Below are 11,833 nucleotides of genomic sequence, written 5' to 3' on the forward strand. Positions count from 1 at the left end.
AAGTTTTCTTAGAGTTAGTGAGAATTAGCGCAATTGATTCTTAACTATTTAATTAGAATTGCAAGATGCGCATACTTGCGAATTACTGAGTCTACATAGACCGTTTACTGCAGTCGCTTCTCCCTTTAAATTATATAACTTGTTAAGTGACCGTCAGATTGCAGTATCGCGAGAAGCCGCTGAAGAACCGTAAAAATAATCGACAATTCAAGAATTTATAAACAAATTTTTCTCTGATATTTAGTCCGCAGGATTAGTAGGATCAAGCTTTATAAAAATTTACTCATCCATTTCATTTTGTTTCACTTTAATGCAAGTAACTTTTCCAGTTAGAATTGTAAAATTATTCTTTTCCATTTTCATCTCACTTATTTAAACAAAGTGTTCGGTAATTGACAATGCTTTCTCGCGGAACAATTCAATGTATGATTCTCGGCGAATGACTCTTTCCATTTACACATGAATTTTTTGCCGGAAAAGTTTATTTGATTTAGAAAATCAACTATATTCGTCTACCGATTATCGCTGTCGCGTCAACGCGGTTCCGGTCAATCGCCAAACACCTCGTTTTCTCGCGGTGGCTCGTCCAAATTAAGTAAATAGATTCTACCGACCTTTATGCGGCATCTTCCAAAAGGGCGGCTCGGGGGTGGGCGAGCAAGGGTTAGCCACCCCCGCGCCCAACAGGGTCCTTGCCGCGTGCAGCGCCGCCGCCGCCGCCTCCCTGCTCCGCACTGCCGCAGCGCTCGGCGGGTATTCCGGAGCGCTGTCACTTTCGGCGATGCCGCCGCCACCGCTACCTCCGCAAGGACGAAGGTGCAGGCTCAGCCGACCGCCACTGCCGCCTCCGCCGCCGCTGCCGCCGCCGCCGCCGTCGCCGCCGCCGTCGCCGCCGCCGCCACCTCCGGCCACGCTAACACAGTGCTAAAATCATTCGAAATGGCTCGGTCAGACTGCCCCTCGACCTGCGATTTGCTTTTAATTAGGTGCTTTCGCGCCTAATCCGCTCGGAAAGAGAGAGAAAGAGAGAGATCGTATAGGTGGAAGAGTATTGATTAAATAACATCACATATTTATTTTATAGAATAAATGCAATTCCCCGGCACTTAACATGACGAGAGAGTAAAGATAAATCTGATAAACGACGTAGTTATTTCAATGGACCCGTTCAATATGGATTATACTTTTTATACAACTTTCCTCATAAAGTTTTTGCACTTTAACTTTCTCGAAAAGTAAACGCAATCTCGTTCCTGTTAAAATAGTATCTTTATGATTGTACACACAGTAATATAATATCTTTCAAAAGAGTAATTTTTAAGAAGAAAGAAAAACTAATCAGTCTCTCCCTCCTCCCCTTTCTCTCTCTCTCTCTCTCTCTCTCTCTCTCTCTCTCTCTCTCTTTCCCTCTCTTTCCCTGTGCTTTATCTAAAAGCAAAAAATACAAACAGAAAAAATTCACCATCGTTTTCACCAAAAAAAAAAAAAGACATGTTGATCGTAAACATGTTAAAATTCGTATAACATGCTATAACGCGGATACCGTATTATCGGGGCGGGATAATATCGCCGATAATGCCGTAACTCTCGCGGGGAATATATCGCTGCACGATGATTATTTAGTGCGGAGCGCGATCAAAAACCAATTTCGGGCGTAACGACGTAACGTATCGGGAGCATGGATTATTAACAGACGCGAGCGCGTTTCGATTTACAATTTCGCGTCGTTCTTAATCGTATTGCGAAATTTTTGCTGCTTGGCGAGGAAAAAAAAGGCGTTACGCGAAAAAAAACAACACAACCAGCGGCGACGGCGGCGGTGGCGGACGTACGTGCGATAGCCGACGGCGAACGGCGCGAGAGCATCGGTGTTAACGATTAACGAACATGCCGGCGCGCGATGGCCGAAATAATTTTACATACGTTCTCGCAATAATTTTATAAATTTACGGCAATTTACGGGAATTCAATTGATCCCTATACCTTTCCGTAGTGCGGGCGCGGCGCGGCGCGTCGCGACGCGACACGACGCGTCGCACACGCCCTTCCGCGCGCGTAAATAACGCGGCTTCAAAGAACATAATTCGGGGGATTATCGCCCGCGAAGCGCGGTAAATATTGGCACCGTCGAAACTGGTTCGCCAAAAGCAAATTTCAAAGTGCGCCAAAAAATAAATAACGCCCGGGCAAATAATAAACATTGCCGCGTCGGCGGTAAATTTCCGAATTTTTCCAAGGCTGATTACATCCCGCATAAATTTGTTCGTATTACTTTGCGCACCGCGGCAATAAATCGAAAATTGTGCGCATACAACGCGAAAGAAATGCCGCGGAAGAAGGTATGCGTCGCGTTATTACAAAGCCGATGCAATTGGGATTGTTGTAATTCCGAAAATTGTGGATTGAAATTGAATCCGATTTCTTTCTGAGACAATAAAAAAGAAACGTTCTCGGATTTGCAACGTTACGTTACAGAGGTGACTTAATAATCGCGAATAAATTTCAGATATCAATAAGTTGCACAATATTTCATATTCTGTAACAATAAATCACCGTATTTGTAAAACGGGCAGAATTATTATGCTCCGCGGCTGTACAGTGACTTTGAAATAACACATACTTATCAGTGGTTAGTCTATTTTTAAAGCTAAAAACCCGCGGAAGATAAGATATGCGCATAAAAAATGACTGCCATTCATAACGATATACAGGTATGATTCACGCGTATCCCTATCGTCAATTTATCAGAGCTTCGATAATTAAACAACATTTTTCCACAAACAAACAAAAAAATGATAATTAACGTGTCCGTGCAAAGACGATTCGAACGACGATGTTAGAACGTGAAAATCAGCATACGACAATCAGTATCGAACACCTGCCGCAACGCGCCTTCTTCTCCGATCCTATACGAGAAGAAGAAGAAGAAGAAGCCCGACGTGTGCGCGCGAAGCGGCCGCGAGAGCGCAGCGCGTCTATGCGCATTCCGGCGTGCCCCTCATCTCATCACGGTTAATCATCACACGCCGGCGTGCGCTCGGGACGAGCGTTAATTGTCATTCGGCGAGACTCGTAGATCATTAGCTCCTTTCAAGCCCGGTCGCGGTAACGTCACGACGGCCGACGGCAAAGCGGGGGACATCAATACCCCGCGCGCCCGGCCGGATCGAAAAGTGCAAGCTGTAAAGCGGCGAGCCCGAGGGTCGTTAAACGTGCTCGGCCGCGAGATCATTCCGCGTCTCGTCGCGACTCACTCAGATCCTGCTTCTCAGGTTCTCGACAGTGAGAGGGAGAGAGAGAGAAAGAAAGAGAGAGAGAGAGAGAGAGAGAGAGAGAGAGAGAGAGAGAGAGAGAGAGAGAGAGAGAGAGAGAGAGATAGAAAGAAAGAAAGAGCGCGGCTCTCTCCCGCCACACCGAGATCTCGATTGGATCTACGCTGTCAAAACGCGATTTCGCGCGACTGGCAGAGGGATAAATAATTTAGTTGTTGATACTTTATATCCTGCAACTTGATGTTACAGAAGCGTTTCCCCGCGGTGGCAGTCTACATCATTTGGCGATGGAACGAAAACGGATAGATTTGCATAAATGTTTCGCAAACGGATACGCGTTACAGACTGTATTTATTTTATTTATAATAATAAATAATTAATCTTGGCGGACTTCGCGCAAGTTTTGAGAAATATTTGCGGCATAAGAATCGTCTGATAAATCTGCGTGTGTGAACGGTGTGTAAAAAGCGTGTGTAAAAATTATTTTTGCTCTTAACTCTAAACTTTCTGCCGAAAACGAAGACGCCGTTTGATTGCGATATCATAATCGCGCGGATTAATAAAAAGCGCGCGGGGGAGACGTGGAAACGGTGGACTACTTCACGCGAGCACTTGAGGATTTTCAGGTAGCAGAGCGTGGAATGAAATAGCAACGAAATTTACTGCCGCAGAGTTATCCGGATAACCGAGGCGGCGGCGTGCAGAACGCGACGGGGATCTGAGGAACGAGCTGCGTTTAGTCTCGTTGAAACGATGCGACTCTACGCGCGCTACCTTCTCGGCACACAAAAGCGGAATATCTCACAGGCGACCTGCATCTCGTCGAGCGCGAAAGGCGGAAGTTTAAGCACGATGCATTAATTTACGCCAATTAGAACGCCGGCAGTAAACTGCGAGCGCGTACTCGCTACGTCGCGCTAATTCGAATCGGATACGAATTCGAGTTAATCGTTGTTTTATTTCTGTCTTTTTTTTTTTTTAATTCTCTGACGCATTCTATCGCGAGTGTGTCCGCAAATGAGTAACGCCGGCGAATCAGATTTCCACGTATTAAACAATGTAATTTGATTTTTTTCCCGCATAAATTTAAATTTCAATTATTTCGTAGCCCCAAAACGACCATTTATTGATTTATGCTAATGTGTTGAGCGTTAATTCTTTTTTCAATTTTAATTGATTGCACAACTATCTGTGCAAAACGTATACGTGAACCAATTTAACGGAATAGCCACGTAGCCCAAGAAAAGGGACGTAGAATTAGTAAATAATTGAGGCTAAGATTTTTCCTCGTCCTCTGTCCTTTTTTTCCCTCCACCGCCGACGCTTCGGGCACGACAAAGGGCTTTTCACGAAATCTCCGAGGTACGCTTTCTTTGTTAAGCACTCGAGGAGACATCTGTTATTTTCCGAGATTGTATCACTTTCAATGAGCGAAGTGTGTTCGTTTCTCCCTTCGTCTAAAAATAATGGCGACTATCGCATGCTTCCCGAATAAACATGCAAGCTGGAACGGCGCAGAGAAGTTTAAACATTGTAAAATACGGGGCTTCTAGCAGTTATACGGAAGCATTTTTTATGAAAAGCAATTTGGCGCTCCTTTCATAATGTCCTTTTAAAAATTACGGGTGCTGCTTATGAACGTGGTAATAAGAATATCGTAATATACACACATCTCTTTCTTTCTCTCCATCTCGTTGAAATTGAAATATAAATAATTACGAGCGCGCGAAATGGAAGAAATATTAAAACTACAATGTTGAAACTTACGTCTAGTAATATCTGTCGCTCTTGTTTTTTATTCTATGCAAAATGTAGCTATCGCACAAGTTTCATCACATCAAGTTAATAACATCAAATACAAATCAGATAGAGATTGAAATGTGAACGGGATATCTGCAATGAATTAGAAAATCGAAATTGCAGTAAAAGGCAATCGCGATAACGCCTCGCACGCCTTCGTTAAACAAGCCCGATGCATTCTGCGTGTAATCGACAGCTTTTTTTTCGCGATCATAATGAGGTACTCGGGCGTTAACAACTCCATTGTGCCACGCGCAATTTGTATCTAACCGTCGCGTCGCCCCGTGCCGCGCGTCCAAGTTATTACATCTATTTCGGTTTATTACAGTTTTTCTATAGATAGTAGAAGAGACGATATTGCAGGAAAAAAATTCACTCTGTCAGTTTTAGACGAGATATTTCTGCTCTTATTACATAAAGGAGATAAGCCTCTCATAATCTTATAAATTATTTAAAAAATGCTTTGTTCAAAATATACTGACAAATATATTGCATAAAAATTGATAAACCGTTTATCAGATATTGAAATGTACTCCATCTTCAAATATATCAAATGTGTGCTGTCCTATTGAATCTACACGTATAATGCAAGCTTCTAAATACTTTTTCAACATTTTACATGCTACACATTATTAAAATTGTGTCAAAGCGAGCAATAATTAAATATAAAGTTACATAAAAATATACAAAGTAAAAATTTATATATTACATTCGAATTTTTATGCATTATTTTAAATTCTAGTGATTTTATAGAAAAAATTGTATATTATCAAGACTAAAATTTCATTCTTTTTTAAAAATAATATACTGATCAAGTAAAATATAAGATTTGATAGTAGTTTGTATCGTTGCATTGTTTCAGAAATGAAAAGAAATTAATTTACAGTATTTAAATCGAAAGTAAATTCTAATCTTCTACAATGACATTCACAATGTATTAAGAAAATATCGCAATAAACAATAGATTAATCTCTCTGTTTATTTGGAGTGAGTGAGGTGATTTGTTAACTGAGGATAAACTCGAGCTTGAAACAGGTCTATGCTCTACGATTCTAAATTCCAAACCAAACAGTTACTTAGCAGCAATTGTCGCGCGTAAGCTATAAGCTTTGCTTTCCTAATGCTTTACATGGTGTTTACGAAAGGCTCGCGTCTGTAAGCGAGAGATTCTCGGACTCGCAGTCGAGTAAAATGCTCTTAGGCGTCCCGTTGGGCGATTCGTCTTTTCATCGCGCGCGAATGAATGCGAAACGTACCGTGTCGAGAATGGCCGTGGTCAGGCCGGATCCAGCCACCAGCTGAAAGCACAATCCGCGACGGCGTTGCTCCGTTCACAGCACTTTCTCGGCGCGGGTTCCGCTGATCGGAGCCTCCACGCTCCTCGTGGTGCACGCCTTCGCCTCGGTGACGAGCCTCGAGATGAATCGGCTGCCGACGAGTGAGTTGTACGCCGCGGCAAGGCTCAACCGGCGCTCGATCTCACTGACACACTACAGAAATCGCACAGTTTAACGAGAGTCCATTGATTCTCCACGCCACGTTGGGGAAATTCACAATGCGTTTGGCAATTAATATCGCGGATTTCAACTGTCAACGCTGCGGTTTTAACCGTTGCGTAAAACACCGTTGTGGACGTCGACGGTTCCGAGACCGGGACAGGACGTGTCTCGAGGACCAACGGCAGCGTGTCGCGAATATTCGCGGGAGTACTGATTCGTCAGGGTTGCGATGTTGTTGAATATACGCCGTGCACCGCGGCGCTACGAAAGAGTATCCAGGAGTCGCGCGTCTCGGCGGCGGTTTTGGCAAGCCGGCGGGATAACACGGCACGGCACGGCACGGCACGGGCACGGGTGTGGATGCGCGGCTTCTCGTGGTTTATCGACGCTTATCGCGCCTGGCTGGCTGCGGATGAAGCTGCCTGCGAGCAACCGGAATCCAGTTGAACGCGCGGCGTCGGTGGAGAGGAAAGAAGCACGTGCCCGACTCCCAAAACAGGGGTGCAGTGACGCGTCGCTGCTGCGGTGCGCGGCGCCCGATTGACCACCAGAGTCTGCCTTCCCGCATGCGGAGATCCCTGCCGCACGATTTTGGCGTCCCCACCCCTAAGCGCGTTCCCTACACATCGTGCTACACCATCTCTCCCTTCGGTCGGCGTTGTGTCCCTGCTCTCGCGTCTGCCGCGCCTCTCGCCGTCTCCGTTCCTCATTCTTTTCTCCCTTCTCCCCCCCTCCCCTCTTGTTCTCGCTCTTCCTCACTCCTTCGTCCTGCCTGCGCGAGCGGAGTCGACCAGGCAGTTGCCTTGCCTCCGGGCAACGTTGCCCCTGACGAGGCTTCTCGGCCAGGACCAGCGCGGCACAGTGCGTAGCTGGGTGGAGCCACGCCGGCGATGGCGTGGCGGTGGCCCGTCGCGCTCGCCGACCGTCGACGGTGGGGATAAACCGCAATTGTGCCGTGCGGCGCGGCATCGCGCAACTCCGCGCGCGCGGCGCCCTGAAGACCCGAGCTTCACGAGCTGTCCGTCCGCTGCTGCTGCTGCTGCTGCTGCTGGACGTTCTAACGGGGGCGGTGCTTGCCGTGGGCGGCGTTCCCTGCCCCGGCAGGAGATCGGAGAACCCCGACGACGCCATTGTTTTCGGCGCGCGACGCGGAAGGTACGGCGCGCGTGTGAGATACACGCCGACGCCCGGCGTCGCGACGCCACTCTCGCACGCAACGCCGTCGCCGACGCCGTTGTCGTCGCCGTCGCCGTCGCCGCCAACCTCGCCGCCAACGTCGTCGTCGTCGTCGTCGTCGTCGTCGTCGTCGACGACGATTCTTTCCCTGTCGACCTCCACCGCTGAGCTGTTCCACGCGGATTTTTTCGCACCGCCACCGCCGCCGCCGGGGTAAGTTTGCCACGTTGTGTGCACGCGCGAGTGTGTGAAAAAATGCGAAATTGCGACGCTGTTTGAGTCTCGCAGTTTGGTTTCCCTTTTTTTTTATTCATGCGTCTGATTAAGGTGTCCCTTTCTGCTTTACCTGCCTTTCTTCTGCTCTTCTTTCGTCAGACTTACCCTTTATAAAATGCGGCAGCAGTGCGACAATTTCTACGAGGTTTTTCTACATTCATTTTTGCTCAATACGATGAAAACTAGAGCTAACAATGCCTATTCTTGTAATTCATTATCCCGAGGCCTTTAATTAGAACGTATTTATACAATAATGATTTATTATATCATAATTTACTCTTCCACTATTTAATAATTTACATTAAATGTCGTTTACTATATCCAACGAAAAATTTATTGAACTTTTGCTGGATTTCTCATTGTACATCATTCTTTACTTATCAAATTAATAATTATTGCTCTCTACTATTCTTTAAGTTAAGTTTCTGAAATCGGCTTTTAAATTTTATCTGGAATGAACTTTTCCATCAAATTGATTATTCTTATAGTGCGTCGGTCACTTCTTTGACATTATAAAATATAAGTTGGATGATTTTTTAATTTATCGGTTTTGCGTAATTTTCTTTTCGTACGTAGTTTGCACGACGGACAAGAACGGTTTGACACGGATGGACGTCAAGTTTGACACATCCCGACGCCGCTTTCACGCATAATGTCCATCACGTTGTAATCCATCTTTCGATTTATCTGCCTTCGCGTCAACCCATTAATTTTATTTTATTTTATTTTTTCCTTGAGTCCGTTTGCATGCGCAATCGCATACACGCGCGAGCTTTGGTGTCGTTACATTTTGTCCAACCCTCTTGTCGCATCCCTTTTCTCGAATCCCCTGATGCCTTTATTTTATCTTTTACGTTTTCTCGTTCCGCACATATATAAGCGTGGGGTTGACATAAGAGGGACGCCACGGAATTGCGCTAAAAGGACCCAACTCTAATGAGAGATAATGGCGGCCGCGAGTAAAAACCGGCGTTTGCTCTTTCTTTGAGAATTAGCGAGCGTTTTAAAGCGATTACTTCGCATACAAAGCAAGTCGCACGAAACGCCGTATTAACGTGGAATTAGAACGAATGCATTTTTGTAACGTGTATCTAACAAATGACGTTTACTGATGGTTGGACACTAAAAGATGCTGTTTCTTTTATATATATATTTTTTACGGCGTTTATTGTGCAATTCACTGTACTTTGAGAATTGCAAGTTGATGTTAAAACATTGTAAAAGGTAAATAAAGTTACGGAAATCAAAAGGATTACATGTGGACCAAGAAATGCTTTGCTCTCATTGCGTCGGTATTGAAATGTAGTATACGTATTAAAAACGCAATTTTTACCAATAGTTTAATAATTTCGTAATTTATCCGATTTCTTTGGGGGATTAAAAGGTAAATTTTCTTTATGAAATCGGTGATTCGTTGTTGAGAAAATTGTCACAAGTAGTAGATTGAGATAGGCCAACCCCTTCGCTTAAAATAAATACCGTAAGAGAGTCGGGATTCCTTTGCCCGGCCGGATGAAACAGGTGGGTCCAATTAGGCGCCAATTACCTGCATGCCTAGCTCTTTCTCGCTGGCGCGGCAATCGGCGCGATTAATGACGCGCTCGGGGGAAATAACGCAGCAAAAAAAAAAAAGAACGTAACGCGCGTGTCGTTGCGAGAAAGTTGCGCGGATGCATTCAGCCGACGCGTAAATTATTTCGATCATTCGTCGCAGCGTATGGAGCCCGTCGCCCGCGAAAAACTCGTCGGACTACCAATTATTTTTATATTCGAAAAGCGCATGTATGCCTGCCAATTGTTCGTGCCAATCATAACTTCGCGTCGGCGGCATTATACGATGAGAGATTGATTTTACAATGCGATTTGCTCCACGCTGTTCCATGCCATTAGTAATGTACGAGTGAAAATAGAAAGCTGTATATCAGCTTTATGTGATCATCGATAAAAGAATTAGAGATTATCAAAAATGTTCTATTTTTCATTTAATGTACAAATTATTTTCTATTTTAACTTAGATTTTTTTACTACGGCAGAGCTATATCACTATTTATGCATAGCTTGAAGTTTTATTAAAAAGCATGAATATTGTTTAGAAATACTGATGAGAACAACTGAAGACATTCCTTATTAATAGCGTTAAAGTATCGAGACATAGAAAAAAAGCCATTATAGTGGTCAAAGGATTAAGAAGTCTATCTTCTTTTGCGAACTATCACAATAACGAGAGAAAAATTTCAAGCGACTTCAATGTTGAGACATCGATTAGACCTCGGTGCGCGTTAGTATCAAATAACGAACTTTCAAGATTAAAGCGAACATTCGCGTGACTTCATCACAAGTATATATAGAGAGAATGTCAAAAGGCATCTAACTACCGATGATCTCGCTACCAACATTAAATACGTACCTGATCGATACGCAATTAATCGGCCAGGCGTGCTTAATCGAAGATGAGAATCGATGAACAAGCTGAACACCTCAACGCGCGTGGGTTGTTCGACGAAAGTTTGACGAGGCTTGCGAATGGTCTTTGGAATATCCGAAAAGGAGAAAATTACAGTTGACAAAGGATAATAATAGAGAGTTAAATCGAAAAAAAATTACGAAATAAAAGTGCAGAAATAAAATAGCGGACGATTAGTAGATTGTCAGATTAACGTGGTAGAATTAATTTAAAAAAATATGTAGAAATCTTTCGGCGAAAAAGATTACTTATTCATTGGTCAATATGCAGATAAATGCTCCAACAAGATTTTCAAATTTTTATAAAGATTCGCGATATAGAATGATTTAATTATATAATTAACTGAAATATGAAGAGTCTATACAGAAATATTATTAACACACCAAAATATAAAAAATTTTTTAATCATTCTGAAAATAATAAACTTCTTATAAAGCATCTGAACGATTCAATATCTGGACAATCTAAAACTCTTTAATATTCTAAGTAGTTCTTCTTAATATGTTGTTTATGAAATAAATATAAAGAAATATTATCTTGATAACATTTTGTAAAATCTTAGTAGTATCATCGAAATACTTCAACTTAATTGCGTTACAAATATGTAAAATTCTTAAGGTTAATTTTCATTTAAAATAATCTATTTTTATAAGTATTTCTTAAATAATAAAAAATTTTAATTAAACGTTAATATTATAAAGACTCATTGAACAAAGAAATTAATAATAAGTTTTCCATGTAAGCGTCCGGGTCTAAGAACATGTTCGATCATTGGAACATTTACCTTTTTTTTTTATTTTGAAACTAGCTTTGAAACTCTGAGAATTCAAGTTTAGCTTCGCTACCGCTGAATTAGCTTATCCACTTGTACCAATATTTTACTTAAATTCGTTATACTTGAAAACCCGATTTATTTACAAGATAAATACATAAATACGTTTCAGCGGCGATGGCGTCTCGAGGAATCTTCAAAGTAATACGCGCTCCTTTCAAACCGATTCGCACGCAGTTTCGGAAACAGTGGTACACCAGTCGATGATGAATGCGAAGAGTGGACGAAAGTCGGGATAATAACGTCTTTATGCGCCGTAGCCTCGACGCTAATATTGCCTCCAGCTAAGCAGCGGCGCTCGGCTGATAGCCGTGAAACATGCGGCAGCAAGTGGCTGTCAAAGTTCGGTAGCGTGTCTTTCGACACGGTCCTCGTGTACCTTTCGGCTTTAGCCACCGCGTACAATTGGATTTATCAAGACGACGTTGAAACGCGACGAATCCCTTATGTTTGCATTTGCCACGACGTACAACGTTGACATTCCGGATAATTATATCGGCGCAGAACTAAATTA

General features: G+C 43.3%; 1 protein-coding gene across 4 annotated transcripts in view; it reads right to left on the reverse strand.

Moving 5' to 3' along the window:
• Nucleotides 1–7,402, reverse strand: part of LOC105829451 (paired box protein Pax-6) — a 33,589-nt gene extending 26,187 nt beyond the window's left edge. For 3 of the 4 annotated variants that reach the window (XM_036292814.1, XM_036292824.1, XM_036292807.1), the window contains exons 1-2: nt 6,329–7,402; nt 615–924 (exon numbers count right to left, since the gene is read on the reverse strand). In XM_036292814.1, the coding sequence (XP_036148707.1) occupies nt 615–627 (13 nt within the window). In that variant the 5' untranslated portion in view covers nt 628–924; nt 6,329–7,402. The remainder of the gene's footprint in view (nt 1–614; nt 925–6,328) is intronic. The other variant, XM_036292819.1, reaches the window with a different exon arrangement.
• Nucleotides 7,403–11,833: the final 4,431 nt, after the last annotated feature.

This window comes from Monomorium pharaonis, chromosome 1, assembly GCF_013373865.1.
Source record: "Monomorium pharaonis isolate MP-MQ-018 chromosome 1, ASM1337386v2, whole genome shotgun sequence".
Lineage (NCBI taxonomy): Eukaryota > Metazoa > Arthropoda > Insecta > Hymenoptera > Formicidae > Monomorium > Monomorium pharaonis.